This window comes from Apteryx rowi, unplaced genomic scaffold, assembly GCF_003343035.1.
Source record: "Apteryx rowi isolate R43461 unplaced genomic scaffold, aptRow1 scaffold_42, whole genome shotgun sequence".
NCBI classification, from domain to species: Eukaryota; Metazoa; Chordata; class Aves; order Apterygiformes; family Apterygidae; genus Apteryx; species Apteryx rowi.
In genome coordinates, this window is record NW_020450665.1 from 2,027,325 (window position 1) to 2,046,516 (window position 19,192).

General features: G+C 37.6%; 1 protein-coding gene across 1 annotated transcript in view; it reads right to left on the bottom strand.

The window, feature by feature from the left end:
• The window catches only part of ROBO2 (roundabout guidance receptor 2), a 427,700-nt gene extending 422,782 nt beyond the window's left edge, over positions 1-4,918 (bottom strand). The window contains exons 1-2 of the mRNA XM_026075995.1: positions 4,915-4,918; positions 3,758-4,084 (exon numbers count right to left, since the gene is read on the bottom strand). Coding sequence (XP_025931780.1) covers positions 3,758-4,084; positions 4,915-4,918 — 331 coding nt within the window. The remainder of the gene's footprint in view (positions 1-3,757; positions 4,085-4,914) is intronic.
• Positions 4,919-19,192: the final 14,274 nt, after the last annotated feature.

Genomic DNA, 19,192 nt, shown 5'->3' on the forward strand with positions numbered 1-19,192 from the left:
CTCCACAACATAGGTTCAATCATGTCAACTCTTAGATTGAAGAAAAAAAAAAAATGCTTTTTTTTTTTTTTTAGGGTAAAAAAGAAGTTTCATAAGAGTACAAGCTACTTCAAACCTACTCCTTTTTTAAAAACCTCCGAAGAAAATTTGAGCATTAAGATGTTTCTAATAATTCCAACCATTGTTTACTTTCATTAAAAAAAAGTTTAAAATCTGCAAAAATTTTAATTATTTTTAGGTGTTTTAGGACTAGAACCTTTGTTTTGAATAGCTTAACCATAAAACATAAAAATACTACACCAGAATTTGCCACACACACAGTGGAAGAAAGGATTCATTGCTAACATTAGAATTATTTCTTCCTTTTGTGGAAGCTCCTATTAATAAAAATAAAAATGTTGTTTAAGGAAGGATGTTGTTTAAGTAATTTCCCAAATCACAGTTCCTCAATTTCAGTGACTTTGAACAATTCATCTAAGGACATAATTCAGCACAAACATAAACATCTGCTCAGTTCCCTTTGACTGTGCTCACATGCTCTGAATAGTCATGRATTTAAAAATATACTTAAATACGTTGGGTGGACTGACACCTAAATTCATCATGCTTGGGCAAGGTGTTAACTGCTATTAGATCAATAAGTGTTTAGGGAGTTCAGCAATTTGAAAAAATCGCTCATCAACCAAGGGGCAAAATGATTGCCTTCAAGGTGGGCTACTCTTTATGCTCTGAATCACTGCACACCCCTGCTGATTTCACTTCTTTCTTCTCTGTTTACAAATAAATATGAACACATTAAAAGATTTTCAATGAGAGTGCTTCTGTGGCAGGTGCCCTTGGACAAAAAGAAAAATTAAATCAAAAACAAAAGAAGAATGAACCACAATTAGCAGGCAAAGACTATCATCTGAATGTATAAGCATGACCATTCTTAACAGCAGATACATAAAACCAATAAATATTTGTTCATAAATCATTCAAAACTTGCAAATGCACATTATCAGAGACAGACAATTTAATAAGCAAAGTAAAGCAATTACTGATTCTTTCACAAAAAACAGCAGACTCAAGCATTTTACGCCTGTAAAAAGCAGCAGTTTCTCTCTAATGGCACAATTTGAGGCCACCTACAGTCAGATAATAATCCAAAACCCTGTTGTCAGCAAAGAACCACCATCCTTTTTTGGGTGATGAAAACAGCACAGCTTAGTGTGGAAAGAGCAGTTTTCAACACCATTACTGATAGCACAAGTAAGACCTGGCAGCATGCGACTGTCACAGCTCCCTTGCACAGGGCTGTGGTGTCCAAGCCATGCTGGACACTCGACTGTTTTCAGCACTAGTTGAGAACAGGTGAATCAGGACCCCGTGCTGACAACAGGCTGTCAGCAACAACTCATTTCTCTAGCATGCAAACGGACTCTCACAGACCTTCCCATCCTCTTCAGTGCAGAAATGCTGACATTAGAACGAACAGTTAAAAGCCTTAAAATGCCTATTCTCTAAATGTCACTTGAAAACTTAATTGATATCCAAAAGTCAAATGAGGGGAAGAAAGGGGGAAGGACTCTCAAAATCAAGGAGAACTGAGCAGTTTGGCTTTCATCCTCCAAGCAAAATTGTCAGTGAGATGCTCCAAATGATTCCTTCTATACACATCCAGCACTGCATGTTATCCTATACTATGCATCTTTAGGATCAGTGAGCATAAAACTAGCAGAATCTCTAAAAGAAAATAAATATTTACACTGTTTATTTATTTTTCTTTGGTGAAGACCTTCCTGTAATCATAACCATGGTATGGTTCAAGGAAAGACAAAGTACTACTAAATTTAAGCAAAGCAGGAATGCCTGCTATAGACTCACAGTTTAATCGGAAAATTCAGTCAGTTAAACTTCAAAGCTATGAAAACAGTAAAATAATCTGGTGTCAGGTGCATGTTGCTATAGCAAAAACTTTGGTTATCATTTCAGATCTCAAGTTTCATGTTCTATGATCCTGCCTTAAAAYACCTCTGACAACAAAACCTGGTTTTATTATTTTTACAGTCTTCTCTTATCTCACACACAGTTCATGCATGACCTGCCACCAGCTGCAATGGTTAAAACTAACTCCAGAAACTGGGTATGCTGTAACAAGAGCCTCATATCAGACACTGAAGTAGGGATCAGTGAAAACTGATGAAATACAGAGCACCTTTGTACTTCAAAATAACCAGTTTAATTTGATTACTCAAGGCATAACTTGCACTAGCCTCTGAACACAGACAGGAGACGTCTTAATCTCAACAGGACTGCAAGAAAATAGAGATTTCAAAATTTTTACGCCTCTCAGATTTTTCTCAACAGACAGCTTAAAAACCACACATGCAAACCCAGAAATACTCCAATAAATTTATGTAGAGACATGTTTACCCTTCTTAAATTTGCCTTCCTCCTCTTGATTTCTAAATGTTTGTCCAGTCTAATTAACATTCTTCAATGCTTTCATGGATTGGATAAATGTATACTGGTGGCTTGTTTGAGTGCCAAAAGAAAACTGTTTTCATTTTTTATTTGAAACAGTTCTGAATCTAGGTTATGAGAAGCAAGAGGCAGTGAACAAGACTCTTCTACTTAGCTTATGTCACCATTTAAATATTTCAGGAAGGGCATTTTCTGCAATCTGTGAGAAGACTGGAACCTCTAGATTACATAACATTAGCTATAAAAGTCTGCGGACTTGCAGTAATAAAGTTGGGAAGGGGGTATTTTTTTCTAAAGAAACTGAACCAACATTCCTCCTAATGTGTAAACTAAGTGATACAGGTCTGTGTTGAAGCCCTGCTTAAGTCAAACATACATTTTAATGAAGCTATTGCCAAATGAAGAACTTGGGGGGGGGGGGAGAGAGAGAAACTGAAGTCCAAGAAGAGAACAGCATTTATAAAATTATTAAAACACACATTTACATGAAAATACACAGCTACCCGTAGTTGAGATTTTGAATGATCAAACTTAGKTTTTTTTTTTTTAACCCATAAAACTAAGTAGTAATAGTATACAACAATGTTGCATCTTATGTATGATGTGCTTGTTTCCAGTGTGAATAAAATGAATGTCTCTGCTAACTCTACTAGAAGCAGAGCATGCACGCTGGGTGGTCTCTGAAAGAGTCGTGACAGCTTCTCTGTTAAGACAAAGAGAATTGATACAGAATAAGACAGCTCTGGATGATATGAGAAATGACCAACAATTTCACATGCCATTCACATAATAAATGACGCCTGTATCGAGTTTATGACAGAGGAGCATGCTGAAGGTATTGAGGTTTCTAGCAGTACAGAACATGAGTCACCAAGAAGCTGCCTGTTTCTGCTGAAGTAACAGATGACTAGATAAAGAGAAACAGACAGCGCAGCTTATATTAAATGATAGTTATTTTTCCACATTAGCTTCAGTATAACCAACTTTAGTCATAATTTAAAAATTAGATTATTCTTTAAAGGAAGATTAGCCTTTGTCCATGCTTGTGTCAGTCATCATTATACACTGGCTAGAACCCTGCTTCAGTATAAATCACGTATTCTGTAGGGTCACCGTCACTGAATAAATGCATGTAGAAATTACTTGACTAAGAGTGATAGTTAATTACAAAACACTGTACTTATCTACACTCATTATCTCCCAACCTTCTGACTGTGTGCAAGTGCTGGATGACAGCACCACATCAACTATAAAGTTTTACACGGTGCTAGTCATATAAAAGTTTACTCACATGCCACTTCTAGAGATGCATTGCGACTCACAGCTTCTCCAAGATAGTTCCTTGCGACGCAAACATAACTTCCTTCATCAGGTTTACTCCTGCGTCCATGCACAATGCGCAAGAAAAACAGAGATCCGCTGGGCAGCAGCATGCGGTGGGAGCGTGGATCATCTTTGTCAGTCTCCACTCGCTCGCCATCCTTGTACCACTCGATGGTGGGCGTTGGCCGTCCCTCAGCTTTGCAGTTCAGCGTTGTCGGCTCTCCTTTAGAGACTATCACATCCGAAGGATGCTCGACAATCCGCGGTGGAAAGTCCTCCTGGCGAAGGCGGGATCCTAGAGAAAGAGACAAGGGGGAAGAACAGAGCAATTTACTCTTGCTTTTACTTCATAACAAATTCTCATAAGTTAGCCTCTGCTGCTCATGCAGCAAAAGTTTTCCAAGAAAAAACAAAACCCAAATACCTGCATGTAGATGACATCTATCATTTTGTCTGATATCACAGAGACTGTGTCAGAGACTTTGAAAGTTAAAAGTCTGAGTCTGGAGTACAGAAATACACCTCTGACCAAGGCATTAAGAGATCCACACCAAATGCAGACTGGAGGATCTATTACACACACATGCACGCATGACATAAGATCTTTTCCTTGAGCCAATAATCCTTCTATTGACATTTGCCTCTAGATCCCTGTGCCCCCTTCCAGATTCCACTCACAGCTGCTGCTCCCCCATCCTTTCATCTGCCAGACTCAACAGATAGACATCTCCAAAAGCACTGCGTCTTACCACCTATTGGGTAACACTTCTTCGCAATTTTTGAGTATGTTTTATACCCCTCTTTCACTAACAGCTCAGGTATGGAAATAGGGGGTGGCAGGGAGGAACATGACAAGCAAAAAAATCCCTCATATACACACACGCACACCCTGAAACCTGACAACTATCCCTTCTTTCATAAATTTCTAGTAAAACAGTGCATGTCAACTGCACTTTAGAACTTTCCAGTGAACAGCATGCATGTACACACATATACAAATACAATATATGTACACATGCACCTGAAAGTATACTGGAGACTTCAATGTCTGAGAAAAGATCCTAGGTCCATTTCCCCTTTTCTTCTTTTTGCATTCCTCATTTTCTTCACTCTGCTTTTTAATACCCATCATCTTTTCTCCACAAATGCACTTTCTAACCTATCTGCAATATTCCTAGATTCCACAGTATCATAATCCTGATTACATTGTCACCAAGAGTCAAACAGCTTCAAGATTTGTACATAATGCATCGCAACAGGGACCTGGGAAACTTGGCTTGTCCCTGAATGCACTGCAGAGGCTCAGTCTGACTGCAGTATGCCTTGGAAAGAAAGTGGTTATATACTTTTTCCACATAATTTTCTTCAGTAGTAAAAATAAGTAGAGAAATGAATCCCACCAYTGTTGTAAAGTAATACACCCCAAAACACCTCCTTTCGATTACCCACCAAAATCATTTTTTTATTATTTTACAGTACTGATGAGCAATATGCTATTGGTAAGCCTTCACAACATCAAAACTATTAGGTGTTGATAATACTGAAGTTTCTATAATACTCAGTTTGTGCCTTGCTCTGTACCATTCTGTGCAGCCATTTAGACGCACCACTCTTCTGTCCTCCTGCATTTCCTCCCCACTCAGTTCCCCTGCCCCAAGTCAGTAGAACTGGAGATTGGACTGAAGTCCTGAAATAGAGAAGAGAGGTGCCAAAGGAGGGGACACCCTATAGAAATCTGGGAATCCTGGAAAAGTTGGGAATGTGGAAGGGATCTGTGCTGGGAGAGAGGGTCCCAGTGCCACCCTTCCCTTACAGCCTGTACCAGTTTCACCAGCACAAGTCACAGCACCCCAAATCTCCACTGAACTCTCGTACAAAAAAATGTAGTAGTACCATAGCACTAGCCAAATATTGCAATACTCTTGGTGAAAAAGTTTATCACTTTCACGTTTATTATCCTTCCCATTACATCTATTAGAAGACATATTGTAGASACAAGTAACTGCAAGAACAGCATCACCCAACAGAAATGCAAAGTCCAGCACTTCTGACTTCAGTTTCAACAACCCAGAAATAGTCCACCACTGCATTTTTCATCAGAATATATTAGCTTGACATACAGTTTCTCTGCAGCAAACAGGCACAGCAGTTTGTGGCTCAGAACTGCTTTTCATAAAAATGAAATCAACTTTCCTAATTGCTAGCACAAATCCTCCTYTCTAGCACAGATCCTAAAAATCCTTTGAGTAGAGCTGACGCTCTAGTACAATAGGACGGACTGCACTTCTTAAATTCAAGGTGTAATACCTTCTGCAGGTTAGTGAGACATGTAGATCTCAATTTTCTGATTAGCAATTTTGCTGGGTAGTAGAAAAGAGATTTAACATCAGTATGTCAAATATGTTCTACGCATTACTTATTTGAAAATATTTTCAATGCCTCATTTATTCCAGAAGTTATGAGGAAAGAAGTAAGGATCCATTTCACTGAGTGAATCCACCTTTGGACTTCTGTTTCATTAGCACTCAGATCATTAAACTAGGACTTGCCATAGTAATAACGTGTTATAACATTGCTGCACAAATGGCTCTTTCTTTGGCTACTAAATCCTATTAACAGTACGGTAAATGTACCCATAATCTGTACTGCCAGGACATTAAGAACCCAAACAATTTATATCTCAGCACAAATATACTCAGAGTATATTTAGAAAAGAAAGCCACATTTCATTCTCCCCTCACACACACATGCTTAAAGTTTAGCTGGAGAATTTGCAGTTAAAAAGCATCTCTAGACTACACCCCAAACACAACATTGAAGAGGACTGAAATCGCCATTAAAAAATTTAAAAAAGTACATGAGACTAAAAGCAGACCTAAAACATTGACTAGACCTACATAATGCTCTGCACACAAGTCTATCAACTTACTTCAATTCTTACTCTTAAAAACACTGGTTTTATGTTAAGAAATTCCTTCCAGTAGTACCAGTAAGAACACCACCAAAGCTGAGGTGTTTCTGAAACTTCAGCATGACTTGCTCAAGCCACAGAACAACAGATATGATCACATTTCGATAAAACGGTTATCAGAAAGTTACATTTGTAACAAAGAGAAATGAAAGCTTATGCAACTCCATACTATGAAGTAGTTTTCTTATACACAAATACTTGTTAAGAACACTCCAAAAGTCAGAAAACTACGTTTTACAGAGAATTACAGGCCTAATTCAATCCTTTGAGAAGAGCTTACTTCTGGAAAGAATTAAACCTTTCACCTTATAAGGCCCAGTTCAGACCCCCTCTTCAGGTCACAGGGAATAACTCTTCCCTCCTCAGTACTGAGGTTTATCCCCAAACTCATGTTTACCTCGCTCTGCCCTAGTTAAGCCGGGCAGCTCAAGGGGAGAGGGCAGTGAGCCCAGGGCAGCAGGGCCGTGGCAGCCAGCAGGGAGGGAGGCTTAGGCTGGGCTCTGAGGTGAAGCTCGCGCTCTGCGTTCCTGCGCTGTCTGCACACACCTTCAGCTAGCTAGTGCTGCATGTTATTTCTTTCGATGGGGATTTAAAAGACAGAAAAACCAACAATGTCCCAAGGAGCACAGAGCACTGCAGACTCCCCGCTTCGAAACTGAGCACCAGCAGCTACTCCTGGAAGATGCTCTGATTTAGAAACAACAACAAACAGGACCAAAAACTCAATTCCATTGCCTTGCTTCCAGCAGATAGAGGCACCATCTACATGCCTGGAAGAAGTCGCCCCAAACGGTGTTTTCCTAGTTAAGTTTCAATTCTTCCACTGTGACTTTTCTCTTCCCTCCCCACAGACACTCTCAAAAATACAACCTAACTCAGAAGAAACAGAAACATTACTAACTCCATGAGCTGACTAAACTGAACAGACTCCTTCCTCTTTCACTGGAGGGTGAGATGGAACCACGATGTGTTTAAGGTGACAAGTTGTTTCACTAAAGCAGGCAGTTTGTGCTGTATGCTGGACAGTCCATGCAGTTTCCTTCCCCATAATTTTTCCCTCAAGGATTTCCAATACACAAATATCTCATGCATGCATACCGCACGTGAATAACCCCTGAATTTAAGAGTCCCTAAGTAGTCGTTGTCATGATGGACTGCAGTGACTTCAAATTAGCCGTTACACACGGTTAGGCAAAAATACACCTTTGGAAAGTGTCCTACAGTATCATAACTAATTCAAAGCTGCCATGAAGCTGTACCTATGAAGGGGAGAGCATTAATATTTTTCTTAATACATACTCACAGAGTACTCTGGTGTACTTGTTGCATCCTCAGGTTCACATAGGTACTGCAGATTGCTTATTACCTGTCTCCAGAAGACGAGTTTCATGCATGGCTCATCAACAAAATCTTTTTGCTTACTACTTCACAGGAWAATTAATTTTTTAAGATAATTTGTAAGTCTATTATAGAATTCTACCTTTAATAGTAATGTTTCCTTGCTCATACTGAAAAATTAAACAAAATATGCCAAGATCACTGGCACAAAAGACAGAACATAAGCCATCTCTGTTCAGCTTACCTCTCTATCTATACTTTTATCCTGGAATATCTTTAAGCCCTAATCTCATTTCTATACAAACTTCTGCCACAAACTGCGTACTCCACAATTTGTTACTGAACGTAATTCAATAGTCAAAAGGATTATCTCACACGAAAACAAACAAACAAAAAATCTGTGATGCTACTGCACTTCTAGCATCTGCAGCAGTTTCGGATACTTCTACATTAACACTAATATAAAAACAAGSGGAAAAAAAACAAATGAAATTATAGAAGAATTAGATATAGTGACATTCTGTCCTGATGCTATCAGACAATAATAATAAAAAAAGAGAAGAAAGAAAAAGAAATAAAGCACTCAACACGACCTCAGTGTCAGCTACAACACTGCTGATCACACACCCCAGTATGTAAGCATTTGCAAGCACAGTAGGTAAGCATTTGTTTATATCTTCACCGCAGATCAAAAAGAATACTTATCCATCTTCATCTAACTCAAATTCTTACACAAGAAAGTAACATTAATCTCAGTCTCTTTGGATTTTGAGGTTAGTTCAATATGACGACTTTGGAAAAAAAAAATCATTCTGCTTTAATGCTCTTGACGTTCCTGATAAAGTTCTGCTGAGACCATATAAAAGACAAAAGCACCACATCTATTTATACTGCTCTACCAAAGAACTCAGCATTCTCTCTCTCAAACAGCTTTTTTAGGGAATAAGTCAAGGAAGGAGGCAGCATCTGCAGGGCAGCTTCCAATATCTATTGATTAGAAACATATTAGTAGGAATAATTCAGACTCTTTCAGAAAAATATTGCTTTGAGACAGATGCGAGCTGATGTAAACTGCCATAGCCCAGTGGACACTACTGGACTTAAAAAATATAAAATAGCCAAGGTTCTCATTCAATATTTCATTAATAACTAAGGGGAATTTACAAGTTTGATAGTCCTCAGTGGGCAAACCAGAACTACTGCCAAGCAGCAGAAGACAACTGATGGAATACTATTAATGAACTGCTTTATCCCATATGTTAATTTGTCACCACATTTAAAAAATTTTTCCACTATTTTCTCTGAGATGAACAGCAAAGTAAGTGTTAACTGTTTATTGTTTGCTATTGTTCACCTTCACCTTCTTTGCTATTGTTCACCTCTAGTCTACAAGCCAGCACTGAGTTTAAAAAAAAAAAAACTATCACTAACTCTGCATAAAAATTACATTCATTTAGCCAATGTCAACATTTTCATGGAAATGTTTCCCTGAAATACAGTTTCCAATCACTGCTTGGAGTAAATGAAGAATAAAATATTAAATCAGCAAGTATAGCTTTTATTATATTTTTGCTTCTAYTGGCAGATACCAGTATTTTATTTAAAGATAAATGCAGAATGTGATCCATGCTACAGTTCGTAAGGAACCTATCTGAAATTCCTAACATGGCCAAATATAAAGTTACCATCTAYAGTTAATGAAGGAAAACTAAAATATGAAACAAAGTCCTGCATTAAATCCTTAAGAATAACCTTCATTTTTAGAAAGCAAAGCCTGGTAACTATTGATAACCCCTGACCTGATAAATGTTGACTTAGGGGAAATGAGGTAGTTTTTGTAATAATAATTGTGACTTTATAGATTTGTGATGAACTGTCACTTCACGGGTAATGAACATGCTCGCATTCATATCTACCTCTGTGYGAATCGCTTGTGCATCCGTCATTATTAATGTCCGCAGAGGTCAGGACACTGCRCACGTGAAGCCCATCCCTGTTGTGGAAGCGAGAGGAAGCAGCGGGAGGAAATGCTTTGCCACAGAAAGGCAAAAGGAAGCTCTAGTTACTGAGACATACAGATGCAACACTAGCTTTGAAACACGTTCACTATTCACTGCTCTTTTACTCCCCTTCCTGCCATATTAATTTTTGTACTTTATACTTCCTAATCAGAGAAGTGAAAGAAAGGAAAAATAAGCAAAATCGGTGAAAGAAAGAAAAATAATCTGGAATGCATGTTAGACACTGCATGCCTGAAGACACTCTACTCTTCAAATTCCCCCTTGTAATGGTTTAAAAATACATGTGCCAGAACAACATTTTGCTAGAATATATTTCAGACGTGTCAGACAAGAAAGTCCCTGACAAACACCTTCAAAACTACTCTTTTGAAAAGTGCAAGAGAAGAGTCATTCATTCATTTGGATTGGAAGAGTCACTCCACCAGTGCTCTGATGTACTCAGACTTTCTCAAGATTAGCAACAAGTCTTGTGGATTTGCTATAAGATGCTCCAACTTCAACACAAGTTTCCTCAGAAACCCAAAGTACCACAGAGCTACACCYACACTGATAGCACATAAACAGAATATGCTATCGTATTTCTGTTTAGCCTGGCTGATACTGTGTGTAAAAGTTTAATTGGATACAAGATTCTTTTTTATCCAAGAATCAGAGTAATAGACTTGCTATAGAAACACAACAGCAAGTATAGAAGGAAACTAAAATAAAGAGTTAATATTCTACCTACATAGAAAACAATAGAGCTTTTTCACTACAGTTCCATAAAACCACTATACAATCACCTTATTCTGAGAATAATGTTGTGTGGGGGTGTAAGTGTGCACCTATATCTTCAAAAAAAAGGTATTTGGCTATTCACATTYTACTCCTCCTGCGCCACTATCAAGATTTATCAAAGAAAACACATTTTATTTATTACACTTCACACTCCTCCAGTTTTAATTTCATTAGCTTCACACCAAGACCAAAAGTTGATTTCATCTACTAAGCCTATTCTTCATATAAGCAGCTCCAAAGCCAATGGTCTGTCACACAGGAAAAGCAACAGTACAAACTAACCTCACAGAGTATTCATTTATTTCTAAAGGAAGTTACCAAAATGTTCATGGCTACTGGGCTAACGGCAGTTACTAGAAAGGCTCAGAATCCACTCCAGAAGGCTAGTGGTTTTATTATAAACCCTGAGCAATTTAAAAGAAAAAACAATATTGTGTCAGTTTAAATGTTAATATTGCGTTATGGTATTTCATAACACAGATCTCAGAATTGCCTTCATGAGCCTCCTCAGTATTATCACTCTTCCCTTCTGACTTTATCTCTTCCTGTATCACCACTTTTCAACAGCAATTCCAGCCATTTGATACATCATTTATTTGTTATCTCCGCACCTCTTCTCCAGCTTTCTATGCACCTGACTTTCTACACACAGAAAAGCCCTTCCTAAATCAAACCTCTAAAGGCCACTGTTCCTTCTGTTAAATCTTTTCTGACGACTCAAATATTTTGATTTCTTTATCATTTCAAAGCTATAGCTTTAATATACTTTGATTAAAAATAAGCTGGGGGAAGCTGAGGCTAGATTTTTAATAACGAACTAGCACGCATTTAGCACTATACATACCAGACGTCATCCTCGCTACAGAGCTGCCACCCAGCATTTTGTCACCCTACTCTTCTCATTTTGTTGCTAACACACTTGGGATACAACCACAAAATACAGAAGTAACAATCTATTATTGTACAAATACTGACAAACACCCAAAACAAAAGAAAGAAGAAATATATTAAGCAAAAGGAACTTAAAAAGTATGACTGGATGTACTCCATAGTGTAGGTACATTTGAAACAGTCCAATAATTCTGATAGGTCATGCTTAAAAGGAGGGTGATATATTTAGTTCAGAAAGGCTAAAGCTAGAAAGATAACTGGGGATATAGTTCATAATTTACTGTAAAACAGTAGTAGAATAAAGAAGCATCAACCAAAAAAGACATACTGCCATTTGAAAACTCTAAGCATGCTACAAGTGAAAGCAATCAATACTGTTTCTGAGAGATTATTAGCTTGTTTTGCGCATTTGACAGCATTTTGAATGCATTCTTTTGGAAAGTTTTGCCAACAATGCATGTCCTTCCTCAGACACAGCAAAAGGCTTCTTTATCAGGAAGAGAAGCAGCAAAAGTGCAATAGAAAARGTATCCAGCAGCAGAAAGTAGTAGACAAGGGAAGAAAAAGGCCTGAATATATTTGATTTTACTTAGAGGACTGCTCTAAAGACATATTTTAATGTCAAAGAAWCTTCTTTTATCCTATAATCTTGGTTTCTTCTGATGGCAYTAAATAAGAAAAAAAATGAAATTAAGGTATTAAAATCACAATWGAAAGAGTAACATGCTTTAAGGACATGATGGATAGTTACAATAACCTATGCAGAATCTTTTCTGACAATATAGGATCTGTCATATGGTAAGGTTCCCCACCACCACCTTACACAGACCGTAACACTTCTGTATGAGATAACACTAGCTTGAAAAAAGATGCTCTTGCAGGTACTTAGTTAAATCTGTTGAAAGACAGTTACAGTTACTGCTCATTTTCTTGCCCTTTTGTATGCCTTGTTCTACTTAGAAAGTACTTACCAGACACACTCATTACACACATCTGTTAGATATAATGAATAAGTATGCTGCCTTCACTACCCTCTTAACCACAGAATTGACTGAAAGCAAGTGGAGATCTCAAATAGAGATCCAGTCAGTCACATCCTAGTTTGAACAAAAGATAATGTACAAAAAATGCAAGATAATGAGAAAACTCAACTGGGGTACAGGCTGATGCACTGGCATCAGACTGATTATCCTAGATGCATTCCTCTGGACAAAGTGACATGGTAAAGATTACACTTCTAAGATTTATACTATACAATCTCTTCCCCCGCCCCCAAGACGAGGGAAGGCAGGTGGGAACAGACTCCAATGGTATGACTGTTCCTAGGTAAGGCAGGTTTTTGTTCAGAGTAAGCTGTGTCAGCTATGACAAGGTCCTCTGAAAGCTTTACCTAGAGCAAAATTAATCCATTAAGCAGCACATCCTAACTTCCCCAAGACATGGCTTATCTGCAGATAAGCCATCTTTCCCATAGTGCACATTCTGCCAAGGAGGGAGGGCAAGGAACACTGACAAGGGAGATCAATAACTGTCATTAAAAATATTTGACCAAATCTTACTGCAGGGCTGATTTTATTTTCTGTTGTATAAAACTGTGACTTTGCTAAGTGAAGTGTAATCAGCCTTAATGGTAAAGAAAAACGCTGCAAACATACAACTCTGACTTTTTTTTTTTAAATAAAAAATACGGACAATAATCCAATACCACAGTATAAGCACCCTATTCATTGTATGAAGTGATTTGAAGCGAAACATCTAAAAATTGTTAGGTAGACTAAAAGGAAATTTATTCTAATTGACGTCTCTTCAAAATCTTTCTTCCTCCTACACCAACATACATATGCTGTACTTCAGTTGTAGGAAAAATCCATCTGCATTACAGGCCAAAAATGAGAACAGCCAGCACAGAGCAGAAAAACAGCTCTGTGTGTTTAGGGAATCAGTTTTTAATAGTGTAAACTGCATCTTGATTATGAGGTTTGCTAATGGATCATTTCTCACATAATCTGAAATAATAAAAGCCATCTCCCTTCTTTTTCATACAGACTTTGCTCAGAAGTGTATTACTACTGGCCAGATCGCAACTAGGGCCATTACCTTCTTTCAGCTTGCACCTCAACACTTGTGTTCTCTTTGCTTTGCAAGATTCTTCTGCAGAGTCTTACTGCTCCCTCAAAAATTGTTGCATTCCACCACATTGCTGAGAGCATGTTAGGGGTGCAAGAGCAAATGCATGATTTCTCACATGCAATATTAATCAGGAGGAGTGAGTAACAGTACAATATCCCTAAAAAACAGTATATAGAATCATAGGCAAATGGATCATTTTTTCCCAAGTGAAAAGTGATGTTATAAATACAAGTCACTGCTACAATTAGAAAGTTAAATCAATTTGTTTGCTACAAAGTAGTCTGGTTTAGAGTTGGTTGAGAAGTAAAATATCTACCATAGGCATGCTCCCTGAAAGCACGCAATAGACAATTATTTACTTAATCAAAAAAAAAAGTTTTCCGTCTTGAAAAAAGGAAAAAAAACCACTTTGGCTTTGGAAATTAAAGTAACTATTTCACTTCAAGAGCGGTTTTCATGCAAGTTCACTGGCTCTGCACAATGAGATGATAAAAATCACTCAAAAAATGAAAATAACAGGGAGAGAAGAAGAACGTTTCCAGCTATGAAAAGGTGTTTGTGTATATATGCCTTTGTGTATATATGCTGTGCTTAGATACATGCCATGTATACATATACACACACACATGCGCGCACCCCCAGGTGACCTCCAGAGGTCCCTTCTAGTCTAAATTATTCTATGATATACACACAGGCATGGAACGAAAGCATCAAAAAGACAGCAAGAGGTTTCTCACTCTTTTCATGCAGTGGAGCTCAAGCACAACAGCTCTTCCCTAGGGAGTCTCAGAACCACTCTGGAATTTAGCAAGGCCAAGCCCAAGCGCATGCCTGACTCCAGCAGACAGCATCTTGCTTTTTCAGGTCAGGGATGGAAAGGAAACCAACAGGCATTGTTTATAGACACCACAATAACTTCTTTACTAAAGAACAAACATATTATCATAGTGCTGGGAAACTAACAATTGCTTCTTATTAGATAGGCAAAGATAGGCTTCTAATCTTCCTGCATCCCTTTGTAAGAACTAATGCCTAATTGGGCAAAAAAATTTTATACTTTTAGGTAGAAGGACTGATAACCACGGGTTCTCCAAAGTCTAAGTCTTTCTATTAATGCATGATAATGACCATCTTGGCCATGTTATTAAAAATTATTTTTTTTAAAAAGAGTAAACATGAAAATGTTAATTTTAACATTAACCAAAAACTAATATTAAACTAAAACTGCACCTTAAAAAAAAAAAAAAAAAAAAAAAGGCTTTCAAACAACAACCTAGTTCTGATCCCTTCAAGAACCATAAGCCAATTAGCTCAGCATCAGATTAGGATACCATAGCCAAAAAATATCAGTGAAATCATAGCAAATTCATAAATAATAACATGCTACACAAACTTCAAAAATTTCTAAGGAGACTGTTCTATGATTAAAGACTTAACATCTCTCCAAAAAGTCTCTTCAAAAAACTTTTAACCAAGCTGGTCTGGTTCTTCAACAGGTAGGTACTTTAATATTTTCACACACAAATCTAACTTTCACAGTATCACAGCATTAGAAACAATAATGAAGCTTATTGCCTACATTTTAGTTCTGATTAGTAACTGATCTTCTCTCCACAAACGCATATAATACCAATTTTAACAGCTTATTTAGGTAAGCTTGACAATACATATGGCTACTTCAGCCAAGGAAACTCTACTTTCTGGTCTCTTCCTTCATCTTCACACTCATAAAAACCCTCCGGGGTCACTAACACACTTTCATATCCTAAAATTTGAAAATAAAAAAGCTAGGATAGCTCACAGCTAAACAAAAAAACCCAAAGCAGGACAATGACAAACATACCCCATGGTATTTAAGGTAACACAAGTTTTGCAGATTGGAAGCAATACAGTTTGGGCCGCTCAGATTTCAACCAAGCCATCCTTACGTACTCCAGCTTTGAAAAATCCCACTTAATTCAACAGATGTAAACAATTAACACATTCTGCATAGCACAGAAATAAGATCTATGGCTCCCCAAGCATTACGAACCAATGAAAACACCAGACAACAGTTAAGGAAATCACCATAATTTCACCCAGCTGAAACAGTCTTGAAATAAATATTGTGGGGAAGGTGGGGGATTCCCACTGTGACCATTCCAGGCATTTAACTTGAGTGCTGTAAATCATCCCCTGCAGCCACTCTGTCCTCTGAGGACACTGGCAACAAAGGCTCCCAGCCTTGCTCCTCCCAACTGCACCACTGGTAGATATGTAAGGAATTCAAAGTAGASAGTACCCATACCTTATGTAAAACTTGACCCAAGCATCCTATAAAAATAACCATGTGAAAAGATATAAATAACTATCAGCCAATCAATATTTATTCAGCAGCAAAGCTGAAAATAAAATTGAAAGTAATATGACCAGACATCAAAGCTCACTGTAATCTGTAGGTTTAGAAACCTGGCCATCTGTCAAACGGTTTCTCTTTGGACATTTCAATTAGATATAGAAAAAATTTTCCCAAAAATTTGAGGATGAAAATATAGTTCAAGCTCAGCCAAAAGAGCTTCTAGTCTTACTTTTTTTTTTAATCCCCATATTGAAAGAGTACTACTTTGCAATGCTTCTTAAGAGCAGAAGATTTCTAGAATCTGTATAAACTTCCTCACAACTACATCTCTGCTATTTTGCTATTTATGTCACACTACAAAGTCAGGTGAATAAGCACAGGCAATACAAGACTTCCAGGACATCTGCAAATGCTGCCCTTCACTTCTTGCTAGTATGCATTTTAGTGACTTACTCAGATGTCCTGAATTAAAAAAAAAAAAAAAAATCATACTAGTACTTTATGACTTTCATGACATTCAAAATGCATTTGTCTATACATATATATTTATTTATTTTTAGAAGTTATAAAAAAAAAGTTTACTGCAAATACCATCTTTTGCGTACTGCATTGTTTGATCACCTAAACGCCAAGAGCTATTAATTGTTATCACACTGATGTCTAAGAAAATATCATCAGCTCCTTTTCTGACTATAAGGGAATTCTCATCACTTTAATAATTAGGAACTCAACACATCATTTACAAAAAATTTGTTTGTGCACAAAGACCTTGTTATCTCAACTCTAATCTCTCTTAGTATGTTTAGAGCACACCTCAAGTCACCTGAGAAGATTTCACTCCCATAAATTCTCTTTGTTTAAAAAATTTCTGGATATTGGATATTGAAAATAAACTTCCTGAAATTTCCTTGTGCCCTTTCCTTCCTTTCTGCTGCGTAGGTTGCACAAATGCCTTGTAAGCCTCATTGTGTATTTCCATTTGTTACCTCGCTACCATTATACCTGTAGCTAATAAGATGGCGTATTTCTTCATATGATATCAAAAACAGCTCACCAAGTCCACAGGGTGAATCTTTTTTCCRTTTCCTCTTCACATCCGGAAGCGACCCAGCTATCTGTCCTATCAGATCACAGACGAGAGCTCTGCAGCTCCTGCAGCCAGGATTGAATATAACGCTCTTGGGCCCGGTGGCAGAGCACAAACGCTCCTAGGCCCTCTGCCAACTCTTGGATCTTGTTTAAACAGTACTTACTGACTTTCTTCTTAGCTCTCCTGCTTCGCTTATTTACGCTCAAAGCTGGCACATAGCTGAAATGTCTCTCTCAGTACTTCAGATTGAAGGCACCGGTCCAGTGGCTCACTTGGGCTTTTTTTATGGATGCACTGGGCCAAATTCTGACTCAGCCACACATACATAACTCTACCGTTGTTAAGGACAGTCCCAGCTAGGTATAACCTTGCCTTTCAATGGATAAGCATTTCACAGTATCTTCCTGCAGCGTTATTTTACCTTTGATACAGTAACAAAAGGGTAGTTTCTTGAAACAGTCAAAATAACATATGCTTCTAGGTCAGTGGGTCTACCCCATCCGTAGAATCGCCACAGACTCTACTAATGCAGCATGGGCTGCTGATAAACAACTGCCTTCAGAGTCATGGGACGGTGAGGGTACGGCTACAACAAAACTTTCTCTGAAAGCGTCTTCCCAAGGCATGATTTATTTAATCTGTTGTGTCCCAGGGCAAACAGCACCAGGCAAGGGCATAGGACTGAGAGGGGCTGGCATCACAGAAGGCAAAACAAGCAAAAGCAACTCCCAGGCACTTCTCACACTGGTTACTGTCAGCAAATAAATTTGCAAAAGAAATGTAAAAATAGCAGTACAAGAAAAATATAGAGAAAGCAGATGGTACCATCTCAGGTTGTAACTATTAATTGACTTTTCATCATTATTTTCAGTAAATATAACACACGTTGCCTGGACAAACTAATAAAAGAAAATTTCACCTATAAAACACACATACATTTCACAGTATTGCACTTAAAGGAAGTTGGTCATGTAATCAAGCATGAAGTGTTACACTATTTTCTTTATTTAGAACTAAAAATTAAAGTTCTTGGGAGGCAGATATTTTATACTTTATAGTACACTTTATAGTTATTTCTTTTTACTCAATAGCATTTATCTATAAAACAGATTATGATGTTTAAATATACATGTATATTTGCATACACATTATTTATATACAAAGTATACAAAAGGATGAGTGTATATATACATACCTACACACCCACACCCTAGTAATTTAATACAACAGATTAAAAACTCAGACGCAATAAAAGATTCTTTTCTTCCACAAAACTATCGTGCAGAGAACCCACTTCCTCCAGAGTAAGTGAGTAAGATGCAAGATTTCTTGTAGAATTCTCCAACTTTTTAGGTGCAACCAATAGAACAGCAACATACTTTTATACCTAATGTTTTTTTGATTAACTAAAGGACTGCAGCTGCAGTTAGCTTTCTAGGTGAAAAGGGATCAAAGCTTCCCGGTGATACAGGACAACCAATCAAATATTTATGGAAAAACAGAAAGACAAGTTTAAGGCTCACACCACAAATGTGCTAACGTGAAGCCCTGCATTTGCCAACATTTGCACTGTACATGAATGGCTTAGTACAACCTCACTGCACCATACACATGAAAAAGACAACTGTTTTGTATTTTTACTAAAAAAAAATTCTATTTTATTACCTTGTTTTCATACCCAGAATACTATGGCTAGAAAAGAATTGCACTCAATATCTTCACAAGCCTGGTATATTTGTTAATTCCCCTCACCTCACATCTAACTAAAAAACTCAGTTATGATTTCATGTTACTTTTCAGAGTTAAAGCAAACATTCATTTTCTAGATTACAACTTAGGTAGAAGAA